This window comes from Palaemon carinicauda, chromosome 22 (assembly GCF_036898095.1).
Source record: "Palaemon carinicauda isolate YSFRI2023 chromosome 22, ASM3689809v2, whole genome shotgun sequence".
NCBI lineage: Eukaryota > Metazoa > Arthropoda > Malacostraca > Decapoda > Palaemonidae > Palaemon > Palaemon carinicauda.
Window position 1 is genome coordinate 92,966,642 of NC_090746.1, and position 27,462 is coordinate 92,994,103.

The 27,462-nt window shown below is 35.7% G+C and overlaps 1 protein-coding gene and 1 long non-coding RNA gene across 2 annotated transcripts; one reads left to right on the plus strand and one right to left on the minus strand.

Annotated features, from left to right (window-relative positions):
* Window positions 1-3,715: 3,715 nt before the first annotated feature.
* On the plus strand, window positions 3,716-4,822 carry LOC137615969 (trichohyalin-like). Its single transcript, XM_068345651.1, has one exon. The coding sequence runs from the start codon at window positions 3,716-3,718 to the stop codon at window positions 4,820-4,822; it is 1,107 nt and encodes a 368-aa protein (XP_068201752.1).
* A 6,797-nt stretch (window positions 4,823-11,619) lies between these two features.
* LOC137616178 (uncharacterized) lies at window positions 11,620-27,010 on the minus strand. Its single transcript, XR_011039311.1, has 4 exons — window positions 26,954-27,010; window positions 18,788-18,932; window positions 13,572-13,721; window positions 11,620-11,845 (listed from the first exon to the last, which is right to left on the minus strand). It is a non-coding gene; the product is annotated as an uncharacterized lncRNA (long non-coding RNA).
* Between the last annotated feature and the right edge of the window lie 452 nt (window positions 27,011-27,462).

Consider the following 27,462-nt stretch of genomic DNA (forward strand, 5'->3'; position numbering starts at 1 on the left):
AGCAAAGAAAACTGAAGTAGAATTGGGAACAAAGCTTTGTCCAGCACTGGTTGAATATGGTTACAGTATGGCCTGAGGAGATGCAATCGAAGAGGTATTTGAAAAAGCTGCTGACTAAAGTCCCATGAAAAGATACTACAAATATGTTGGGTCTCATGAAGGTCAGTGATTGATCAAAACATTACTAACTTTAAGTGTTTTCCTAATCCTATTGTACATGGGAGCCCTGTGCCCTACAGGACCTATAGGATTAGTTTGTCGTGTACATTCTTAGATATTTACAATATCGCACATCATTTTTCGCATTAATTGACAAATCCACATTATTGCAGCAGTTAGAAAATAGACGTCTCTATGCTTGGCCATGACCCAAAGGCAATTAATTAGATTTTTGGAGTGATAGGGTTAAAGGTCAATGTAACAAAAAAAAAAATGTTTGCTATATTTGCATGAAACTAGTACCAGAATGTGCATAGTTCAATTTTCTTTCTTATGATAACAACATGAAATAGTGGTATCATTACCACTGTTAGTGTTTTGGGTTCAAATGACAGAGGGGTCAATGATATTGCAAAAAGTGCAGGTTTCATCATTACGCGGCTATTGTTATCAGATTTGTTTGCATGACCATGGTAACAAATATGGCGTTGGCGAATGTATGTGCTCTACCGCATGCCTGTTCCAGTTGAAATATGTCTGCAATAGTGCTGTAGTCGATAGTAAAGGATGAAAACGTTCAGGAAAATACACAAATTATTAAACAAATATTCATTTTAACTTTGATAAATTAACTTTTGTTTGATAGTAACAACAACACTGTCTTTTCTGTCTCCCTTTTACAATGGATATGGTTCTTCTGTTAATAGCATTGCACAACTCACACAAGACCTTATGGTTTAGGAGAGAGAGAGAGAGAGAGAGAGAGAGAGAGAGAGAGAGAGAGAGAGAGAGAGAGAGAGAGAGAGAGAGAGAGAGAGAAACAAACACATGATTGTGCACCTGAACATGTTCATCATCATCATTATTATTATTATTATTATTATTATTATTATTATTATTATTATTATTATTATTATTATTATTACTATTATTATTTTTATTATTATTATCATTATTATTATTATTAAAGGCAGATTTCAAAGTTCATAGATACTTTTTGAACTAAAATTTTTCAAATCTAAGGGACCTAATATAAGGAAAGCAGCCTTGTACCAAAAAGAAAAAAAACAGGAGAGTAAATTACATATAAGAAATTATATAACAATATGTACATGATTATAGGCACAAGTGAATCTGAAATCATTATTATTTCCCGATTAAAAATTCTAACATACTTTTGGAGCATTAGGTAACTATTATTGAAGTAATTGATTCACTTTAAGATAAACATGAAAAATTTCACTAGAATATTGTATAAGCTACCCAATGTATTATTTAGATTAACAAAAACTGTCTATATAATAGTGAATTTTGGCGTAAAAATTTCAATATATATATATATATATATATATATATATATTCGTATTGTCTTAGGATAACTATTTTTTTCACTAAAATATTGAATATATGATGGTTTTTTTCACCTTTTTAATGGTCATTTCTGTAACCAACAGATGTCACTGTTTTTTTAGTTGTGACGTAACGTCTTTTGAAAGTAACTGTTTTCTTGAGGATCCCTTGATAGTCTCTCAACCAATCAGGAGTCGTTTTCGCATTCTTTGTCTCGAAATAACGACACGGACCCTTCTGATTGGTTAAAACCTGGAAGAAAGCCGGCAAGATGGAACTGTAAACGGCGAGAAATCAGGAAGCAATGTCAGTGCGCATTGGGATCAAGACATATTCACTCCTGGATTTAGCTGCTCAGGTCATTTGCTTCGTATATATCTTCTCTTTTGCATCTGTGGTTCCAGTATTCGTTGGCAGATTATGGACTTGTAGTACGGAGGTGAGTCTGTGTTTACGAATCAGGTGTTCAGAGTTTTTGAGTTAGAAGTATGCTGTTTTATCAAGATTTTTAGTAATTGACTTGCAGTTTTTATAGGTATCTTTTCATATGTCTCGAAGAAATAGCTAGAATTAATAATTACTGGAAGTTTCCGGTTAACCTGCTATGCTGTGTTTAGTAACGAATGTTTTAAATTTGCGTTCTATAGACCAATGGTAAGCTATATAATTAGCTTTTCTCGAATCTAGAGATTCTTGCAATCAGCTTTTTTTAACCCGCTTGTATCAATTCTGCCAAATTCTTAAGGGGAAAATCTTTAATCATAGATGAAGTTGTGAACGCAAGTCTTTTATTTAGTAAAATAAGACATTACTTGGGATAACCATTATAATTTACTTATTATATAAGGCGTTAACTAAATCCTTCAAGCTTTCGGTTTAGTATTTTCACGTGCAAAGCTTTAAGACAATTTTTGTATCATGATTTAAAGTATTCTATTTCGATGGTTTTAGCGTATAATGTGAACTTTTTATTGATACCATGCGGTGCACTGCCAGAGTTGGTAAATTCTTGTTGCCACTGAAAGGATTTTAAAAAGTCGAATTAACTGGATAGGGTTTAAAACTTGTCTATAATCCATACGTATTTTATTTTGTAGTAATTTAGCGTCTTGAATTTCTAGCATACATGTGAACTATATCTCAGTGGTATTTTGGGCTATTGTGATTTTTTTGTAAATACTGCTAAGGTTTTTTAATAGATTTCAGAATAAGATTGAGGTTCTAAAGAACAGATTTTGAGATCTTTTATAAGATTTTGATAGGTTTTCTATCGTACCTGTTGTGTGTAATAAGTCATAAGGCTTATTTTAGTTAAAGGTTTTTTGATAACAGGTAAATCTAGCAAATTTAGATGGCTGTATAGCTTCCTTGAGCGCCCAAGTTACATACATAAAGATAGGAAGTGGTTTTTGTGGTTATAGATATAAATGTTAGTGTATTTTAAGTGGTGAGGTCTTAAGCTACCGATTTAGAGAATAGTGCTGGGTACTTATGGAGGTCTTTAAGTTAAGTGGGTTCCAATTCAGTTTTAGAGCTCTCAGCTTTTTCTGGAATATTTCAGTGTCAAGATTTTAGATTTCCTTTTTTTTTAACTTGGGAAATTTAGCATGAATTTGGTAGTCTATATAGGTATGTTTTTTATAACTATGTATTTCAAGTTTTAAAAGGTTTCAAAGTGGATTAACAATCATTTTGTGGTTAATTAACCCTTAAAAGATTTGAGAAAGGTTTAGCATAATATTGAATTTGAAGGAACACAATTTCTTTATAATTTGGTGTGTGGAATAATTGTCCTAGGTTTAATTTAGAAATATTGAGCCTTATAAGTTGCAACTCAAGTTTTATAACAAACATTTTGTGACTAACAAGTGACAGGATAAAAATGTAAGCTAATTCCAAAAGTTTTTCTTTATTGTTCTGCAGTTTAATCCGATAGAATTTTGTTTCTATCTCCTTTCAGCTTGAGTTTCTACTACCTACATGGGTGTGACAAAATGTAACTCAACTTGACAGAATCTCTAAGTTCTCATAGCCTTTATGATTAACAAGCAAGTACAGTACGTTAAATTCTCTCTCTATCTTACAGTCTGTATAAGCAGTTCTGGAGAGAATGCAGCAGAGCATAGAGAGAACACAGACAGAATGCAGCAGATCATAGAGAGAACACAGACAGAATGCAGCAGAGCATAGAGAGAACACAGACAGAATGCAGCAGAGCATAGAGAGAACACAGACAGAATGCAGCAGAGCAGAAAGAGAACACAGACAGAATGCAGCAGAGCAGAAAGACAACACAGACAGAATGCAGCAGAGCAGAAAGAGAACACAGACAGAATGCAGCAGAGCAGAAAGAGAACACAGACAGAATGCAGCAGAGCAGAAAGAGAACACAGACAGAATGCAGCAGAGCAGAAAGAGAGCACAGACAGAATGCAGCAGAGCAGAAAGAGAGCACAGACAGATTGCAGCAGAGCAGAAAGAGAGCACAGACAGATTGCAGCAGAGCAGAAAGAGAGCACAGACAGATTGCAGCAGAGCAGAAAGAGAACACAGACAGATTGCAGCAGAGCAGAAAGAGAACACAGACAGATTGCAGCAGAGCAGAAAGAGAACACAGACAGATTGCAGCAGAGCAGAAAGAGAACACAGACAGATTGCAGCAGAGCAGAAAGAGAACACAGACAGATTGCAGCAGAGCAGAAAGAGCACACAGACAGATTGCAGCAGAGCAGAAAGAGAACACAGACAGATTGCAGCAGAGCAGAAAGAGAACACAGACAGATTGCAGCAGAGCAGAAAGAGAACAGACAGATTGCAGCAGAGCAGAAAGAGAACACAGACAGATTGCAGCAGAGCAGAAAGAGAACACAGACAGATTGCAGCAGAGCAGAAAGAGAACACAGACAGATTGCAGCAGAGCAGAAAGAGAACACAGACAGATTGCAGCAGAGCAGAAAGAGAACACAGACAGATTGCAGCAGAGCAGAAAGAGAACACAGACAGATTGCAGCAGAGCAGAAAGAGAACACAGACAGATTGCAGCAGAGCAGAAAGAGAACACAGACAGATTGCAGCAGAGCAGAAAGAGAACACAGACAGATTGCAGCAGAGCAGAAAGAGAACACAGACAGATTGCAGCAGAGCAGAAAGAGAACACAGACAGATTGCAGCAGAGCAGAAAGAGAACACAGACAGATTGCAGCAGAGCAGAAAGAGAACACAGACAGATTGCAGCAGAGCAGAAAGAGAACACAGACAGATTGCAGCAGAGCAGAAAGAGAACACAGACAGATTGCAGCAGAGCAGAAAGTGAACACATACAGATTGCAGCAGAGCAGAAAGTGAACACATACAGATTGCAGCAGAGCAGAAAGTGAACACATACAGATTGCAGCAGAGCAGAAAGTGAACAGACAGAATGCAGCAGAGCAGAAAGAGAACACAGACAGAATGCAGCAGAACAGAAAGAGGACACAGACAGAATGCAGCAGAACAGAAAGAGGACACAGACAGAATGCAGCAGAGGGAAAGAATAGAATGCAACAGAGGAGAATGTCTACAAATTGTTATACCTTGTTTTGCCGAAAGAGACAAATACAGTATGTTTGCACGATTTTCTTATAAATTCATTTTTACGATTTTCTTATAAATTCATTTTTATTTAATTCAAGTGTGTGACCAATAAAATCCTTATAAATTCATTTTTATTTAATTCAAGTGTGTGACCAATTAAATAAGCTCAAAATCCTGTTTTCTTTATTTAGTTTGCACAATTACAAATAGCTCGTGTAAGATCTCTTCAAATTCCATACTAAATATACTGGTTTATTTTCCATCCTTGTAAGCTCCTCTTTGGTAATATATCCAGTATTTTCTTGTCTAGTCGTAGCGTTCCTTATGTGAACATTCTCTCTACCCGTTATCCGAGGTTTCTTAACATCCTCATTATCTCTACCTGGAAAAAAACCAGTATTAATTGAAATTTCCGTATTCTGCTGTAGCATAAGTATTTCAATAAGTGAATTAGATAAGTGAATTAGATTCAGATCTACGCCAATCTGAAATAATGCAGGCATTGCTTGGAGATGAAAAAATGAGGAGGTGAGAACTGAGACAGATCTGCAATAATACAAGCATTGCTTAGTGATAAAAAATGAGGGGGTGAGAACTGGAACAGTTATGTTAAGGTTTTACTTTAACTTTTTCAACTCTATATCAGAAAAATATATAAACATTAAAATAAAAGTAGTCACATGAACGAGATAACTTTAAAAAAAATTCTATATTGTACTAAATTTATATAAAAAATATTTGCTAATAATTACAGCTAATGAAAATACTTACTTTTATCCACTTTAGTCGCAGGAAATACTGTTCATTGTCATTCCACAATACTGAGTAAGTTTTGTTGAAAATTTTGAATTAACAAAATACTTGTTAAAGTCATTAGTGACCTTTAAAACCTGCCAAAGAAAAAGAGCATTAATGAGAGAGAATATTAAATATTAAGCAAAACTTCCTGTAACTGCTAAACAAATGATTAAGTTATTTACCTTAAAATTTACAGTGTATTTTCACAACTATTTATATACATGTCCAAGATAAATTTTATACTTTAAGCATTTAACAATTAAGATATAAAATTGCTATTGCCAGCTAATTTCTTTTATACACAGCGTAATTACCAACTTTTTTCTTTTGAACAAAGTGGAAATTATCATCTTAATAGACAAGAGGCAGTTTGAAAAGGATTTTCAACGGTTCCATATATGGGAGACCCAAAACAATGCAGATGTGAATTCTTAAAACAATGCAGATGTGAATTCTTAAAACAATGCAGATGTGAATTCTTAAAACAATGCAGATGTGAATTCTTAAAACAATGCAGATGTGAATTCTTAAAACAATGCAGATGTGAATTCTTAAAACAATGCAGATGTGAATTCTTAAAACAATGCAGATGTGAATTCTTAAAACAATGCAGATGTGAATTCTTAAAACAATGCAGATGTGAATTCTTAAAACAATGCATATAGGAAATCTTAAAACAATGCATATAGGAATTCTTAAAAATGCATTTAAGCTTTGTAATGGAGTTCCAAGAAAGAAAACACCAGAAAATGAATTCTAGTTCAACATGCTTATTAATTTGATTATCTTTATACAAACCATTAGCTTCAGTTAACTTAACATTATCAACATTCCACATTAAGCTACCAAAAAGAACAAAGTAAAACAACCTCAAGTGTAAAGACCAAAATTCTTCCCGAAGACAAAATATATTTGGTCAAAAATATGCTCAAAGATATAGAAACCTAATACCTTAAACAGGAATAAAAAGAGAAACCTAATACCTTAAACAGGAATAAAAAGAGAAACCTAATACCTTAAACAGGAATAAAAAGAGAAACCTAATACCTTAAACAGGAATAAAAAGAGAAACCTAATACCTTAAACAGGAATAAAAAGAGAAACCTAATACCTTAAACAGGAATAAAAAGAGAAACCTAATACCTTAAACAGGAATAAAAAGAGAAACCTAATACCTTAAACAGGAATAAAAAGAGAAACCTAATACCTTAAACAGGAATAAAAAGAGAAACCTAATACCTTAAACAGGAATAAAAAGAGAAACCTAATACCTTAAACAGGAATAAAAAGAGAAACCTAATACCTTAAACAGGAATAAAAAGAGAAACCTAATACCTTAAACAGGAATAAAAAGAGAAACCTAATACCTTAAACAGGAATAAAAAGAGAAACCTAATACCTTAAACAGGAATAAAAAGAGAAACCTAATACCTTAAACAGGAATAAAAAGAGAAACCTAATACCTTAAACAGGAATAAAAAGAGAAACCTAATACCTTAAACAGGAATAAAAATAGAAACCTAATACCTTAAACAGGAATAAAAATAGAAACCTAATACCTTTAACAGGAATAAAAATAGAAACCTAATACCTTAAACAGGAATAAAAATAGAAACCTAATACCTTAAACAGGAATAAAAATAGAAACCTAATATTTTAAACAGGAATAAAAATAGAAACCTAATACCTTAAACAGAAATAAAAATAAACCTTATACCTTAAACAGAAATAAAAATAGAAAACTAATACCTTAAACAGAAATAAAAATAGAAATAAAAATAGAAATAAAAATAGTAAACTAATACCTTAAACAGGAATAAAAATAGAAAACCAATACCTTAAACAGGAATAAAAATAGAAAACTAATACCTTAAACAGGAATAAAAATAGAAAACTAATACCTTAAACAGGAATAAAAATAGAAAACTAATACCTTAAACAGGAATAAAAATAGAAAACTAATACCTTAAACAGGAATAATAATAGAAAACTAATACCTCAAACAAGAATAAAAATAGAAAACTAATACCTTGAATAGGAATAAAAAAAAAAATTAATACCTTAAACAGGAATAAAAATAGTTTTCTAATACATTAAATAGGAATAAAAATAAAAATGAATACCTTAAACGGGAATTAAAATAGAAAACTAATACCTTAAACAGAGGAATAAAAATAAACTAATACCATAAACGCAGGAATAAAAATAGAAAACTAATACCTTAAACAGAGGAATAAAAATAGAAAACTAATACTTTAAACACAGGAATAAAAATAGAAAACTAATACCTTAAGCAGGAATAAAAATAGAAAACTAATACCTTAAACAGGAATAAAAATAAAAATAATAACTTAAACATTGAAATAAAAATAGAAAACAATAACTTAAACATTGGAATAAAAATAGAAATCAATACCTTAAAAACATAGGAATAAAAATAGAAAACTAATACCTGACACACAGGAATAAATATAGAAAATTAATTCTTTAAACAGGAATAAAAATAGAAAAAAAATACTTTAAACAAAAATAAAAATAAAAAAAAATACCTTAAACAGCAATAAAAATATCAAGCTAATACCTTGAACACAGGAATAAAAAGAAAAAAAGGAATACAAATAGAAAACTAATACCTTAAACACTGGAATAAAAGAAAAAGATACCTTAAACAGGAGTAGAAATAGAAAATAATACCTTTAAACATGAATAGAAATAGAAAAGGAACGAAAATAAAAACTGACAATTTAAACAGGGATAAAAATAGAAAACTAATACCTTGAACACAGGAATAAAAATGTTAAAGGGAAGAAAATAGAAAACTAATACCTTAAACAGGAATGAAAATAAAAATCTAATACCTTAAACAGGAATAAAAATAGAAAACCAATACCTTAAATAGGAATAAAAATAGAAAACTAATACCTTAAACAGGAATACAAATAGAAAACTAATACCTTAAACAGGAATACAAATAGAAAACTAATACCTTAAACAGGAATACAAATAGAAAACTAATACCTTAAACAGGAATACAAATAGAAAACTAATACCTTAAACAGGAATACAAATAGAAAACTAACACCTTAAACACGAATAAAAATGGAAAAAAATACCTTAAACACAGGAATAAAAATAGAAAACGAATAAAGATAGAAAACGAATACTTTATACAGGAATAAAAATCGAAAACCAATAACTTAAACAGGAATGAAAATAAAAATCTAATACCTTAAACAGGAATAAAAATAGAAAACCAATACCTTAAATAGAAATAAAAATAGAAAACTAATACCTTAAACAGGAATACAAATAGAAAACTAATACCTTAAACAGGAATACAAATAGAAAACTAATACCTTAAACAGGAATACAAATAGAAAACTAACACCTTAAACACGAATAAAAATAGAAAGGGAATAAAGATAGAAAACTAATACCTAATACCTTAAACAGGAATAAAAATCGAAAACCAATACCTTAAACAGGAATAAATATAGAAAAGTAATTCCTTGAACAGGAATAAAAACAAAAACCTAATACCTTAAACAGGAATAAAAATAGAAAACTAATACCTTGAACAGATATAAAAATAAAAAACTAATAGCTTAAACAGGAATAAAAATAGAAAACCAATACCTTAAACCGGAATAAAAATAGAACACTAATACCTTAAACCGGAATAAAAATAGAAAACTAATACCTTAAACCTGAATAAAAATAGAAAACTAATACCTTAAACCGGGATAAAAATAGAAAACAATACCTTAAACACAGGAATAAAAATTGAAAATAATACCTTAAACACAGGAATAAAAATAGAAAAGGAATAAAGATAGAAAACTAATACCTTAAACAGGAAAAAAATAGAAAACAATACCTTAAACACATGAATAAAGATAGAAAAGGAATAAAGATAGAAAACTATTACCTTAAACAGGAATAAAATTAGAAAACCAATACCTTAAACAGGAATAAAAATAGAAAAGTAATACCTTAAACAGGAATAAAAACAAAAAAATAATACCTTAAACAGGAATAAAAATAGAAAACTAATACCTTAAACAGATATAAAAATAGAAAACTAATACCTTAAACAGGAATAAAAATAGAAAATTGATACCTTAAACACAGGAATAAAAATAGAAAACTAATACCTCAAACACAGGAATAAAAGTATTGAACTAATAACTTAAACACAGGAATAAAAATAGAAAAGCAATACCTTAAACAGGAATAAAAATAGAAAACTATTATCTTAAACACAGAAATGAAAATAGTAAATTAATACCTTAAACAGTAATAAAAATAGAAAACTAATACCTTAATCACAGGAATAAAAATAGAAAATTAATACCTTAAACGGGAATGAAAATAGAAAACTAATACCTTAAACACAGAAATAAAAATGGAAAACTAATACCTTAAACAGGAATAAAAATAGAAAACTAATGGCTTAAACACAGGAATAGAATAAAAGACTATTACCTTAAACACTGGAATAAAAATAGAAAAGGGATAAAAATGGAAAACCGATACCTTAACAAAAAAAAAACTACAACAAAAAAACTAATACCTTAAACACGGGAATAAATAGAAAACTAATACCTTAAACACAAAAATAAAAATAGAACCACAATACCTTAAACAGGCATAAAAATAGAAAACTAATAACTTAAACACAGGAATAAAAATAGAAAAGGAATACAAATAGAAAACTAATACCTTAAACAAAGGAATAAAATTAGAAAAGGAATAAAAATAGAAAACTAATACCTAAAACACATGAATACCAAGATTTAAGTGTAAAATTTACCAAACCCATTATAAATTCAAAAGTAATCATGGCGATATCAAATTTTGAGCAGACAAGAATTTTGATTATTGAAAACCAAGTGCCATATGTATTTGAGGTTTAAATGCCTGCAAATTTAATCTAAATTACTATGATGACATATCAATTTAAGATAAGATATCCAAATGTAAAACTTTTGCAAAAGAAAATTTCATAACCAAGACGAACAAAATCTAAATTTTCTTTTTTTTAAATATGAAAAATGCTAGAAATAAACTTGTGCTCGTGGGAAAAGCCATCGAAATTCAATGGTACATTAAGTGAAAACCTGTCAAGATATGTGTAAGGAAAAAAAATCCATTAGAATCTCTCATCCATTGAATCTCGGGAACTAGGGAAGCAAAGAATCTATTCTAAAGAAGCACCTAGGAATTCAGTCTCGGAAGGTCACCCAAATGGCTGGAAAATTGCACTTAGGAAAATTGCAAATGGGCACAGTTGTGTAGGACCGTTGACCTAGCCAACATCGGATGAAAAAAAAAAAAAAAACACTATTCATAATAGCCACTATTCATAATAGCGTAACTACAGCAAAATAAACAAAAAAAAAAAATAAAAATAAAAAGTATAAAGAAAGGGGAGACCAGAAGAAAACTGAATGCAAAAGAACATTTTAGCAAACTGCAAAACAAACATTATGAAATTACCAGAAGATAACACAATAAGAAGAAATTATGATACAGCATACTCGAGACTAGAAAAGTCATTGCTTGAAGAAAACTACAAAGTATATCTTTAGAAAACTCACTAGTGCTAAAATTACGAAATCTGAATGGAACCCCGTATAAAAAAAAAATAAAATGGTAAAATAACATTAAAACCATCAAATTTGCAGTAATAGGAAAATGTTTGTTTAATTTGCAGTAATAATAGGAAAATGTTTTAGAATATGATATTAAACCTCTACAGTAAATTTTAATGTGAACTAAAAGTATTTTTGCTACAATTGAAGTTTATTAATGAAATTTACAGGGTTTTCTTTGTAGTTTTTTCTATTTTTTTTTTCGTCATTTTGTGCTTGTCGTCTCGAAATAGTTTCTTTACTGTTGGCGCTTTAACATTCAGCTTTTCTTGTAATTCCTCCCTTTTGTAGTTTGAAATTTTCAAATACACCTGGAAGAGATAAAAACAGTAACTATCAAATTTTTCAGTCCTATTTTTGCCAAAAGTAGGCCTACTCTTAACCTGGTTAGTATCGAGCAACATTTCCTTATCCATTAAATCCAAATATATATTTCCTTTTAGATCAGATTAAACTTTCAATAAAAATTCTGCTTTTACAAAAACTTGCTAATTCCTCACTTGCCTTTCAGCATTTATGTATTCTAATAGACCTACTAACTATAGTTTCGGCCTTTTTTCTATTACGCTGAACATGGACTAACTGAAAAGCTAAGTTTTATAAATTCAAAATCTTTCAAAAGCTATAGAAATTCAAAATATTGCAACTTACACCCACCCACAGTCTTGCAACTTACCCACACCCACAGTCTTGCAACTTACCCACACCCACAGTCTTGCAACTTACCCACACCCACAGTCTTGCAACTTACCCACACCCACAGTCTTGCAACTTACCCACACCCACAGTCTTGCAACTTACCCACACCCACAGTCTTGCAACTTACCCACACCCACAGTCTTGCAACTTACCCACACCCACAGTCTTGCAACTTACCCACACCCACAGTCTTGCAACTTACCCACACCCACAGTCTTGCAACTTACCCACACCCACAGTCTTGCAACTTACCCACACCCACAGTCTTGCAACTTACTCACACCCACAGTCTTGCAACTTACTCACCCCCACAGTCTTGCAACTTACTCACACCCACAGTCTTGCAACTTACTCACACCCACAGTCTTGCAAGTTACTCACATCCACAGTCTTGCAAGTTACTCACATCCACAGTCTTGTAAGTAACAGTCACAATCTCAAAATTAATACATTCACATAATTAAAAGTAATACATTCACATCCTTAAAAGAAATACATTAACATTCTTAAAAGAAATACATTCATATTCTTAAAATAGATATTCATATTCTTAAAATAAATACATTCACATTCTTAAAATAAATACATGCACAATTCCACAAGTAACAAATTCACAATCTTACAAGTCATACATATTCACAATTTCAAGCACTTTATGCAAGCACTTCCACAAATATCTTGCGGGAAGGGCGATACAAATACCTCAAGTCTCTCCCTAAGTCTGTCTGAGTTATACCAGTTTTCATCACCACGCTGGCCAGTGCGACTTGGTAATGGTGGAACTTCAAGTCTGATACTCCACAGCAAACATACCTATAGTAAAGCCTTCACAAAGTTACTTTTTTCGGTTTACAACAATGTTTCTTCTTTTCTTAGTAGTCAGTTTGGTTATAGATTTCAAGTGTATTTACATTTATCACAAAAGTATCTCCATAAAAAACAGACTTAAAAATCCGAGAATTACGCAGTGGTACCTAATACCAAATACTAGGTTCAAATATAAAAGTTTTTACAAGTTTACAAAGTTTATTTTTATTTGACCTTAGTACCTAATGAACATTTAATATTTATTTATGTTTACATCTCTGATGTATTAGATTTCCCTATTAATGGACATCCTCTGATATTTAAGTTCCGTTCAAGTAATTTAGAAAATTATGTAACTTAAGAAAATGTTTTCACCAAGTATGAATCTCCAACTTAAATCGGCTCAAATTCTAATAACAAATTTATACAGTAAATTTAATTTTCGCGTTTCAAAGTTTGACCTGATATTTTTTGAAAACAATGTGCACAATAGCCTTGAAGCTAAACTAAGGTTGAAATTTTTATACTTACCAGTACTGAAGGTTTTGAATTGTGTTGGTCACTTTCAAAGTAAACATTCTTTTAATAAATTTTCTCCACTTCAGCTGGATAAAATCTTCCTTTATTTTTTTAGTTCATCGTTCTAGCTTCAGCACCTCAGTCAGTAGGGTCATCAAAAATCTGGAAAATGAAATTAATTAATGTGAGCAAATATTCCAGCAACTCCATCGAGAATGCTACTCATGTTCATGTTTACCAAAAAACTTTTTTCAGAGTAACAGCAGCATTATAATGATTAGATTTTTTATAACTTGTGCAGACTCATCTATGCCTATTGACACAAACATCTCAATTCATCATCTACGTCACGCGTCATAGTCCTTAGTCATATAGGACTGAGTGTTCAAACTTATTGTCCTCCACTGGGTAATCTCTTAGCGATTGCGAAGAGCATGCCCAAACCATCACTGTCTACCCCTCATCATGTTCTCATCCACACATGGCACAATCTTTGTTTAATATTTAATCTATTCCTGCCATTTCAACTCCCAATATTTATAAGGCCTTTTTCTCAAATCTACTGAATCTGTTCCAATATTTATGAGACCTTGTTCTCAAATTTATTGAACCTGTTGGAGATAGTTTTAATTCAAACCATGACTTTTATGTTTACAGTAACAGATCTCACAAAATTTGATTATAGCCGAATTATATGCAATTTTAGGTGATATGATTTCCAAATTTTACTTGACCTATCCATTGTCTGAATTTTTTTTTCTCTCTTTTTTTAATAATTTGCTAAACTAATTCTAAAGACACTGTATTTGATATATTCCTAACTACTTAATGATTCTACCTCGGTTTTTTCCTTCTAATTAAATTTCATCTTCCATTGCATATTCCGTTTTCAATCTATCTTTTGCCCAACCTCGTGTGATATTTCATGCATTCTGGTAAGCAAGCATTGCACATCTTGTGGTATTCTGCTAACAAGGAAGCATCATCAGCATACTCTGGATCAGCTAATTTTCAATCTCAGTCCAGTCCACTCCACTCCTTCTCTACCATCAACTGTTCTACGCATTACAAAATTCATAAGGAGGCTGGACCACATACTAGACAACACATTCCCTTAAAATACTGCATTGTTCCCTGAAAATTATTTTCATTGTTCACTGAAAATTAATCCGATAGGACTACTAACTATGCACTTGCTATGCTCATGAGCAAAATCAAATTTACTTATTTATGAGGAACTAACAGGGCTAAACAAAACTGGCTAGTGCACACTATCAAAGGCTTTTTCAGTCTACTAATGCCATCAAAAGTGGATTTCACTTATCTGCGATCTACGATTGCTGTACTGTCTCAAAATGAAAATTTAGTGCAACTTCTATCTTTTTTAAATACTGCTTTTTCATCTCAGCGTTTCATCAATCGTTCTCCTGTAGCCTCTTTAGAATAAGCATACTATATATTATCGTGCAACTGATGTAGGCATGATGTCTCCGATGAGTGCAATGTTTTTATTTTTGGGCGGGGGGTGGGTAGGGGGGTATTTTCACCAACACTCTTAACTCTCATTCATCCAGTTTTGCCTCTTCATGCCATATTCTACATGTAATCTGTTAAATATCCTGGGGGGGGGGTCACTTCATTTGCAGCTAGTATTATCAGTTCTATTGTATCCAGGGGTATTTCATAAGTATTTTATGACACCCAAGTCTTCAAATACTGAATTCATTCATTGAATAAATATTTCCTAAGAATCTTTTGAGTTACTAATCCACTTGAACTGCATGACAGTCATCGAGTAAAACACCAAACTGCTTTAGTATAAAAGCTGACTAAATTCTCAAGTCTGAAGCCTTCGAATGCCTAAAGGTTATATCTATAATCATAACACAAACACAAAGAAACTGCATTGATTGCAATTTCATATATATCACTTCCATCAAACATCCAAAAAGTTCATTTACGAACACCCTCACTAATTCTGTGAACAGTCTTCTTTAAAGATTTGTCTATCAATTGAACTTAGTTTACCAATTCCAGTAACTAGTGCCTCTAACGAGATATCACGTAAAGCATTCAAAAGTTAAATTAACCAAAATTAGCAAGGAAAATAAATACCTCAAAAGATAAGCCCTGATAAATTTAAGTAAACATCGTCGCATATCAAGACCGAAATTGATCCTGAAAGCAAAAGATTTATTTTGTAAAAAACCAAAGCATCTGAAAAATAAATTCATTGCGTACTTAAAACAAACACTTTCCATGAAAAATAAATTTATTGCGTACCTGAAACAAACACTTTCCATGAAAAATAAATTTATTGCGTACTTAAAACAAACACTTTCCATGAAAAATGAATCTATTGCGTACTTAAAACTAAACCACTTTCCATGAAAAATAAATTTATTGAGTACTTAAAACTAAAGCACTTTCCAGTGTTACTGAACCAGTGAATATTCTTAACTAATACAACCCATACTCAAAGAAATGTTAGAATGAAAAATAAAGTTCCTTTTGTAGGAATTTTTTTTTAAAATATTGGTAAATTAATAGGCCTACCTAAATTTCTATACAAATACATGAACCACATTTTCCCTAACTAATTTTTTTTGCATTTTTATAATGATTATTGGGGTAAACCGAGATTTTATACTACTTACACAAAGGTAAATATAGTAAGACTACAGCGAGAAACCAAGGTTTTGGGTGAAAAAATGCCTAAACTCAGTAAATTGCAGCAATAATAATGGTCAGAACTGCAAAGTGAAAGCAAAACAACCAGCTGGAAAAAATAAGTTAAGTGGTTTGAAATTTTTGCTCCGCCGTAGCCCGATATGCAAGGAAAAGGATTTCATCACTGCTCCTCTGTTCTGGCAAGTGATATATTTTGCACTGTACATGCAAGCCACGTGGGCCTTATTTCAATTGTTGTTTTGCTTTCTTGTGGGTAAGAAAACCAATTACCCAAATAGATTAAATAGCACTAAATTTCTAAATAGATTTTACTTCCTTCTGGATATTTCATGTGATTTTAGTTATGTTTATACTGGGAGGGAGGGTGGAAAAAAGTTACAATAGAACAGCATCAAAGAACTTTTGCATATATAACTGGAAGCTCTATGTTAAAATTGTCAAACAATACTGAGAACCTGGCAAAATCTAATAAAAACAGCGCATGATCAGTAACTCCTAATCAGTCTCCAAAAGTAAACTATGAACTTGGCGAGAACACATTTTAATTGACCGATACGAATTTATGCCCCAAACCAGTCAGCAATAAAAACTCATGAATTCCAAATTCAGTTAGTAAATGAGTTATCATTAACTCTTAAAACATGTCATTTAAGGCAATTCTGTAGACGTATGGCGCATCACCATTTTCTTTAAAAATGTGAATCCGCCAATTTAAGCTGTATTTTCAGTGAATCCGACCTTATCTTATTGAGGAAAAGTTATAACTCCCCTTCCCACCCTACAAGTTTGGAGACTCCCAGTTGGAAACCTAGGGTTTTGGGTGGGGAAATACCAAAGCTGGTGCTTTCCAACAATAACAATCAGAAAAGCATGATACACAATACTAGTAAGAAAAATATATTCATGAAAGTGGCATGAAATTAAAGTACCATAATTATCTACGATTCACTTCACGTCCTAGTAAATTTTGCTCTTCCATGGCTCCGCGCTCGCATAATTACCATTACCTAGCTGCTGTTATGCTGTGGAAAGTAGTACAAGATAAGCTGTGCATGGAAGCCTCATGGGTCCCTTAGGGAATATTTGTAAAAGGTCTCTCTGCTCTGCATTGCTTGCTGCACTTGCAAAATTGACATGCATCACTGCTATGTTCTTGGAAGAAGTACATGTTTAACTGAGCAAGCAAGCCCCAAGTTTCATCATTCCAGGCCTTTTTTTTTTTGCACTTTTTTACTCTGCCATGGGTTGCTGTGCTAGAAAAACAATCTCACAGCTATGTTCTGGTCAACTGTATAAAATGTGCTGCGCACGCAAGCTTCCCTGGTCATTTTTACTTTCACATGAGTAACCAAAGCTATTTACTTTACAGAGCATTCACAATCAATTTCTGTATTAGATTAAATCATACTAAACCTCGAAATAGATTATAATTACCTCTTAGAAAAGACCGATTGTAGCTAGCGTCTTCGTCCCAATATAGCAATCACACTTAACAGCGTTCTGTTGTAGTCTATCCTACAAATAGTTCCACAACAGACAAGATTTTTGCTTAGGTATCATGTCAAGAGCTAGTTCAGTACTACCACTAGTTCAATACCATCAATAGATGACGATAGTATTCACCGTAACCAACAGTGCGCTACAAATAATCATTAGGAACATGGTCTTTGTCAAAATTTACGGAAGAAGGGCAAGCCACTGCCGCTGACATAGCTACAAACCGAAATGCCAGTTTTTCTTCATTGGACGTATTCAGACAAAGTAGGATACCAGTGGACATAAGCTAATTATTACAGCAATAGCCCTGGTAAAACTGTTTTCGACTACAGTTATTCGTAATTTTCTATGGAACCATTACAGTATGTGGTAAATGTATTATACTTTAATTTCTAGCCAAATACATGAACCATATATTTTTCCTCCTCTTTATCTTGTGTTCCACGCATTTCTGACCTTGATTATTGGGCAAACCACCCGCTCATGAGTTTTTGGACCCCCTTATACAAAGAATTATGGGGGACCCAAGTGGGAAACTGGGATTTTTAGGGTGGGAAAAGGTCATAAAAGAGAGTGATTTACAGCAATAATAAATGGTTAGAAATGCAAAATAAGAACAAGATAACCAGTTGGAAAAATACATGGATCATGTAATTTGCTGAACATAGGCCAAACATGATTAACACATTTGAGATGTGTAAAAGGGTACAGAATCTAACAAACCCACCTAACCTAACTTAGTAGTTCCCAGGTCACAACCCCTAACTGGGAGCAAGCCCTGGACCCCCTTCACAGGTCATAAACCTTCCTAGGACACAAAGCTTCCCAGGTCACAGCCCCTAGCAGATTCAAGACCTGGACCCCCTTCCCAGGTCACAAACCTTCTCAGATTACAACCCCTAGCCGGGGGGAAGCCCCGGACCCCCTTCCCTGGTCACAAACTTTCCCAGGTAACAACCCCTAGCCGGGGGTAAGCCCCCGGGATCCCCTTCCTAGGTCACAAACTAAAACAAAATCACAATTCACAAATAAATCCTTACCTTAAGTTTGGGAGGTCGAAGGCTGAAGCTCTTCCGTTGACAAAGGAAGAACTGTCACTGACCCTGTCGTAGACGTATAGGTAGATGGGTGCGGGTAAAGTTGGTGGCTCGAAGCAGAAAATTATGTAAGCGCAGACCTCTTGTGCTGGAAAATTAAGCACACTTTAATTTGCTAATTATTTTAAAAACCAAACATTAAAATGAGTTTTATAATAATTTTGACCTGGCGGATCAAGACATAACGAGATAAATAATGAATAAAATATTCTATTTGAATTTTGTCACTGAGAACATAGCTCTTAATATCCCGCCACAGCCTTTCGATGATTTGAGTGTGTGCACCTGTTTTGGGATCCACCAAATTTTGTGAATGATTCACAGTGAGTTGCGCATACCCTGCAGTGGCAAGATCTTTGTATCCTTTCCATGAATCACTGTGGATTATGCTCCCCGCCTTGATATAACTTATCAAGGGAACAAGGGTCTCAGTATTTCTTGGTTGGTTCACCAAAGGGACCACAAACATTTTGCTCTCCCGTTCTATGCCACCTAATACCCACACATCAAACAAAAACCTACATGTTTTATATTTCGACCTCCCAAAAATGGATTCATCCACTTCGACGAAAATGCGAGGCCGACCAATAGCCGCCAAGCTCTGTCAATTTTCATTGACTTCCGAACAATAAGACCTCCAGTTAGCCAAAGTTTATAATGACCAGCCAAGGTTATAGGTGATATCGCCATGCGAAAAGGCCCTCTCAAGGAAAGGATTCACGAACAGCAGTATTTCCTATGCTTGAACGAGAGCCTTTTCCAAGAAATTGGCCTTAAATGCGGTTACGGAAAACCCACATGCACAACGCTTTCCCATCTTAGCAAGCTTGACTGATCGATTACAAGCCCACTGATTAACTTAGAGATCTAAAGACACGGCTGTTGGCAGGAAAGGCATTGAACGTCTGAAGGGATGACTCCATGGCTCTGTAGGAACTCATATGTCCGTTCATTTTCTCGGAAAAAGAGGGAATGTATCTCCCACTCCCTCAGAGAACAACCTTGACATATGGAAGCCATGATGAAATTGAAAAGAAAAGTGGGTGGAGATAGGTGTTTTAAAAGAAAATCCGGGACTTATGAAGAACTACTTTTAAGCTGTTAATTGGTTTAAAAAAATCACCCGACAGATACATTGTAAATACACAGAAAGCTCCGCAATCCATGGAAAAACGCTTGGCAGCAAGTCCCCTTCAGTCTCTCATATGTAAACAATGGACATGGAGTAAAGAACATACTTCATATTTAAATCGACAGATACGCAAGTTATGCCCCAGCCCTCATTAAACAAAGAAAAAAAATTAATTGCACTTCATTCAATCTCATATGAAGACTATACTTTTGAAACAACTTTTCACATGTTCCTTTAATATAGGTGAATAGTTTCATTAGTATATTGTGTGGCAAGCTTCTGAATTTGGACCCAATTCATTTGTCTGTATAAAAATTAAAAAATATGCATAACTAAAATCCTACCAAAAACTAAAATTTCTTACAAACCCTCTTAAGTGTGTAACCACAGTCTCTAAGCATCCCTAAGTGTATAACCACAATCTCTAAGCATCCCTAAGTGTGTAACCACAATCTCTAAGCATCCCTAAGTGTGTAACCACAATCTCTAAGCATCCCTAAGTGTGTAACCACAATCTCTAAGCATCCCTAAGTGTGTAACCCCAGTCTCTAAGCATTCCAAAGCATGAAGCATGTAACGGCAGTCTCTAAACATTCCAAAGTATGTCACCACAGTCCCTAACATTGCAAAGCGTGTCACCACAGACTAAACATTGCAAAGCATGTAACCACAGTCTCTAAACATTCCAAATCGTGTAACCACAGTCTCTAAACATTCCAAAGCGTGTAACCCGTCTCTAAACATTCCAAAGCGTGTAACCCCAGTCTCTAAACATTCCAAAGCGTGTAACCACAGTCTCTAAACATTCCAACGCGTGTAACCACAGTCTCTAAACATTCCAACGCGAGTAACCACAGTCTCTAAACATTCCAACGCCTGTAACCACAGTCTCTAAACATTCCAACGCCTGTAACCACAGTCTCTAAACATTCCAACGCCTGTAACCACAGTCTCTAAACATTCCAACGCCTGTAACCACAGTCTCTAAACATTCCAACGCCTGTAACCACAGTCTCTCTAAACATTCCAACGCGTGTAACCACAGTCTCTCTAAACATTCCAACGCGTGTAACCACAGTCTCTCTAAACATTCCAACGCGTGTAACCACAGTCTCTCTAAACATTCCAACGCGTGTAACCACAGTCTCTCTAAACATTCCAACGCGTGTAACCACAGTCTCTCTAAACATTCCAACGCGTGTAACCACAGTCTCTCTAAACATTCCAACGCGTGTAACCACAGTCTCTCTAAACATTCCAACGCGTGTAACCACAGTCTCTCTAAACATTCCAACGCGTGTAACCACAGTCTCTCTAAACATTCCAACGCGTGTAACCACAGTCTCTCTAAACATTCCAACGCGTGTAACCACAGTCTCTCTAAACATTCCAACGCGTGTAACCACAGTCTCTCTAAACATTCCAACGCGTGTAACCACAGTCTCTCTAAACATTCCAACGCGTGTAACCACAGTCTCTCTAAACATTCCAACGCGTGTAACCACAGTCTCTCTAAACATTCCAACGCGTGTAACCACAGTCTCTCTAAACATTCCAACGCGTGTAACCACAGTCTCTAAACATTCCAACGCGTGTAACCACAGTCTCTAAACATTCCAACGCGTGTAACCACAGTCTCTAAACATTCCAACGCGTGTAACCACAGTCTCTAAACATTCCAACGCGTGTAACCACAGTCTCTTAAACATTCCAACGTGTGTAACCACAGTCAAGTGTGCCCACACACACCATAAACCTACCCAAGTGTGCCACCACACACCATAAACCTACCCAAGTGTGCCACCACACTCCATAAACCTACCCAAGTGTGCCACCACACTCCATAAACCTACCCAAGTGTGCCACCACACTCCATAAACCTACCCAAGTGTGCCACCACACTCCATAAACCTACCCAAGTGTGCCACCACACTCCATAAACCTACCCAAGTGTGCCACCACACTCCATAAACCTACCCAAGTGTGCCACCACACTCCATAAACCTACCCAAGTGTGCCACCACACTCCATAAACCTACCCAAGTGTGCCACCACACTCCATAAACCTACCCAAGTGTGCCACCACACTCCATAAACCTACCCAAGTGTGCCACCACACTCCATAAACCTACCCAAGTGTGCCACCACACTCCATAAACCTACCCAAGTGTGCCACCACACTCCATAAACCTACCCAAGTGTGCCACCACACTCCATAAACCTACCCAAGTGTGCCACCACACTCCATAAACCTACCCAAGTGTGCCACCACACTCCATAAACCTACCCAAGTGTGCCACCACACTCCATAAACCTACCCAAGTGTGCCACCACACTCCATAAACCTACCCAAGTGTGCCACCACACTCCATAAACCTACCCAAGTGTGCCACCACACTCCATAAACCTACCCAAGTGTGCCACCACAGTCCCTATACCTACCCAAGTAAGCCAAGACTGTCACAACCTACCCAAGTGTGCCACCACAGTCCCTATACCTACCCAAGTGAGCCAAGACTGTCACAACCTACACAAGTGTGTCACCACAGTCCTTAATCCTACACAAGTGTGTCACCACAGTCCCTAAACCTACACAAGTGTGTCAACAGTCCCTAAACCTACACAAGTGTGTCAACAGTCCCTAAACCTACACAAGTGTGTCGCCACAGTCACTAAACCTACACGACAGTCCCTAAACCTAACCAATTGTGTCACCATAGTCCCTAAACCTACAAGTGTGTCGCCACATTCGCTAAACCTTCACAGGTGTGTCGCCACAGTCGCTACACCTTCGGAGGTGTGTCGCCACAGTCGCTACACCTTCGGAGGTGTGTCTGTAACCACAGTCGCTACACCTTCGGAGGTGTGTCTGTAACCACAGTCGCTACACCTTCGGAGGTGTGTCTGTAACCACAGTCGCTACACCTTCGGAGGTGTCTGTAACCACAGTCGCTACACCTTCGGAGGTGTCTGTAACCACAGTCGCTACACCTTCAGAGGTGTGTCTGTAACCACAGTCGCTACACCTTCAGAGGTGTGTCTGTAACCACAGTCGCTACACCTTCAGAGGTGTGTCTGTAACCACAGTCGCTACACCTTCAGAGGTGTGTCTGTAACCACAGTCGCTACACCTTCAGAGGTGTGTCTGTAACCACAGTCGCTACACCTTCAGAGGTGTGTCTGTAACCACAGTCGCTACACCTTCAGAGGTGTGTCTGTAACCACAGTCGCTACACCTTCAGAGGTGTGTCTGTAACCACAGTCGCTACACCTTCAGAGGTGTGTCTGTAACCACAGTCGCTACACCTTCAGAGGTGTGTCTGTAACCACAGTCGCTACACCTTCAGAGGTGTGTCTGTAACCACAGTCGCTACACCTTCAGAGGTGTGTCTGTAACCACAGTCGCTACACCTTCAGAGGTGTGTCTGTAACCACAGTCGCTACACCTTCAGAGGTGTGTCTGTAACCACAGTCGCTACACCTTCAGAGGTGTGTCTGTAACCACTGCCGCTACACCTTCAGAGGTGTGTCTGTAACCACTGCCGCTACACCTTCAGAGGTGTGTCTGTAACCACTGCCGCTAAACCTTCAGAGGTGTGTCTGTAACCACTGTCGCTAAACCTTCACAGGTGTGTCTGTAACCACTGTCGCTAAACCTTCACAGGTGTGTAAGCACAGTCACTAAACCTTCACAGGTGTGTAACCTTCACAGGTGTGTAACCTTCACAGGTGTGTTACCACAGTCGCTAAACCTTCACAGGTGTGTTACCACAGTCACTAAACCTTCACAGGTGTGTTATCACAGTCGCTAAACCTTCACAGGTGTGTAACCACAGTCGCTAAACCTTCACAGGTGTGTTATCACAGTCGCTAAACCTTCACAGGTGTGTAACCACAGTCGCTAAACCTTCACAGGTGTGTAACCACAGTCGCTAAACCTTCACAGGTGTGTAACCACAGTCGCTAAACCTTCACAGGTGTGTAACCACAGTCGCTAAACCTTCACAGGTGTGTAACCACAGTCGCTAAACCTTCACAGGTGTGTAACCACAGTCGCTAAACCTTCACAGGTGTGTAACCACAGTCGCTAAACCTTCACAGGTGTGTAACCACAGTCGCTAAACCTTCACAGGTGTGTAACCACAGTCGCTAAACCTTCACAGGTGTGTAACCACAGTCGCTAAACCTTCACAGGTGTGTAACCACAGTCGCTAAACCTTCACAGGTGTGTAACCACAGTCGCTAAACCTTCACAGGTGTGTAACCACAGTCGCTAAACCTTCACAGGTGTGTAACCACAGTCGCTAAACCTTCACAGGTGTGTAACCACAGTCGCTAAACCTTCACAGGTGTGTAACCACAGTCGCTAAACCTTCACAGGTGTGTAACCACAGTCGCTAAACCTTCACAGGTGTGTAACCACAGTCGCTAAACCTTCCACAGGTGTGTTACCACAGTCGCTAAACCTTCACAGGTGTGTTACCACAGTCGCTAAACCTTCCACAGGTGTGTTACCACAGTCGTTAAACCTTCCACAGGTGTGTTACCACAGTCGTTAAACCTTCCACAGGTGTGTTACCACAGTCACTAAACCTTCCACAGGTGTGTTACCACAGTCACTAAACCTTCCACAGGTGTGTTACCACAGTCACTAAACCTTCCAGAGGTGTGTTACCACAGTCACTAAACCTTCCAGAGGTGTGTTACCACAGTCACTAAACCTTCCAGAGGTGTGTTACCACAGTCACTAAACCTTCCAGAGGTGTGTTACCACAGTCACTAAACCTTCCACAGGCGTGTTACCACAGTCACTAAACCTTCCACAGGCGTGTTACCACAGTCACTAAACCTTCCACAGGCGTGTTACCACAGTCACTAAACCTTCCACAGGCGTGTTACCACAGTCACTAAACCTTCCACAGGCGTGTTACCACAGTCACTAAACCTTCCACAGGCGTGTTACCACAGTCACTAAACCTTCCACAGGCGTGTTACCACAGTCACTAAACCTTCCACAGGCGTGTTACCACAGTCACTAAACCTTCACCAGGTGCGTTACCACAGTCACTAAACCTTCACCAGGTACGTTACCACAGTCACTAAACCTTCACAAGTGTGTTACCGCAGTCACTAAACCTTCACAAGTGTGTTACCACAGTCACTAATCCTTCAGAAGTGTGTTACAACAGTCACTAAACCTAAACAAGTGTGTTACAACAGTCACTAAACCTAAACAAGTGTGTTACAACAGTCACTAAACCTAAACAAGTGTGTTACTACAGTCACTAAACCTTCACAAATGTTTTACCACAGTCACTAAACCTTCACAACTGTATTACCACAGTCACTAAACCTTCACTAAGTGTGTTACCACAGTCACTAAACTTTGACTAAGTGTGTTACCACAGTCGCTAAACCTTCACAGGTGTGTTACCACAGTCACTAAACCTTCACAGGTGTGTTACCACAGTCACTAAACTTTGTCTAAGTGTGTTACCACAATCGCTAAACTTTCACTAAATGTGTTACCACAGTCACCAAACTTTGACTAAGTGTGTTACCACAGTCGCTAAACTTTCTCTAAGTGTGTTACCACAGTCGCTAAACTTTCACTTAGTGTGTTACCACAGTCGCTAAACCTTCACTAAGTTGGTTACCACAGTCACTAAACCTTCACTAACTTTCACTAACTGTGTTACCACAGTCTCTAAACTTTCACTAAGTGTGTTACCACAGTCACTAAACCTTCACTAAGTGTGTTACCACAGTCAATCCTTCACAAGTGTCTAACCGCAGTCACTAAACATTGATAAGTGGGTGACCACAGTCACTAAACATTCATAAGTGTGTAACCACATTCGCTAAACATTCACAAGTGTGTAACCACATTTGCTAAACATTCACAAGTGTCTAACCACATTCGCTAAACATTCACAAGTGTGTAACCACATTCGCTAAACATTCACAAGTGTGTAACCACATTCGCTAAACATTCACAAGTGTCTAACCAGTAACTAAACATTCACAAGTGTCTAACCAGTAACTAAACATTCACAAGTGTCTAACCAGTAACTAAACATTCACAAGTGTGTAAAACATTTAAACTTAAAGTAAGCAAAGTCACAAACTTTTGAGTTAATTCGATAGTATAAAATACGTTAATAGTTTGATTCTTGTCCCTAAATGACCTAAGCCTCGGAATATGTGTAATAAGACATTGATCTTTTGATCATCACTACATTAACTTTTACCTAAAATAATAAGACTTCAGATGACACCAGCTGCGTAAGAAAAAAACGATAAAAAAAAATATTAGAAAATCAGTTGTGAAAAAAAACAATCTAAGTTCTCATTTTTTATATCTAATAGAAATAAGCAATAAATTCACAATAGCCCCCCAAAACCACATTAAAACCACATTAAAAACATTTAACAAAAATATCAAACATTAAATTGTCAAAAACCAATTATAGCAGCAGTTTTAGAAGATATCCAATAAATTTCACTTCCAAAAATCATCTCCATGGTAATGAACAATTTGCAGAGATTCGCGGAATAGTTTTCCCCGAGTCTTGCACCACAACAAATGTTACCAAATAATTCCACGAAATATACCAAGGGATTCCTACCAGAAAAAAACTTATGATATAAAAATCATACTATTGATTTTATTGCTTTGCACGAGTATCTCCTAACTCGAAACTGCAAGGCAAAGCACAGTTAAGCAGAGAAATCTTAAAAATTGCATATGAAAACATTTGTACAATGTAAAAGGACCAATATCCGCTTTACATGTAAGAACTCGCAAATGAAAGTACGAGGAACTGTGTAAAAAGTATGAAATTTTAATAGTTTGACACGGAAACGTCAGCATAAAATATGAAACTGGCAAACCCAGTACTTTAACTTCACGTAGTATAATAACTGGAACATCATAGTAAAGATAATTTTAATAAATATCTTAAAAGAATACTTACATATAGCATCCACGATTTACGGTCAAATCTTCAGCCCCATAACATCAATGGCTCTTAATTCTCTGTAAACTCAGAACAAAGAACCTTGGAAACCAAGGAAGCAGCTATCTTCGCTCTGTCGTCCTTGGGAGACAGGTAGCTCCATCTATATTTGATCTTCATTACCATTAATGCTTATGCTAATCCTACCTTTTTTTATAGAATTGTCCTTTGTAAGCTATTTTCTCAGTGCTTAGGAACAGTTTTATTAATATCATAGCAAAATTTCACCTCCAATCAAATTATCAAAAAAGTCTCAGCTCCTTACCTAGAGCAAAAATAATGATATTATAAATATTTTTTTTCGTGTGTGAATAACATTTATTGCATAGGTGAAAAAAGAAAAAAATTACGGAAAATGATAATAGAAGACAACTAAAGTAAATCACTAGGCAAGATGTACTCTCTTTTCTGGTACAGTTTGTCATATTTCTTCAAATTGTATGGGAAACAAGCAACATTTCAATAAT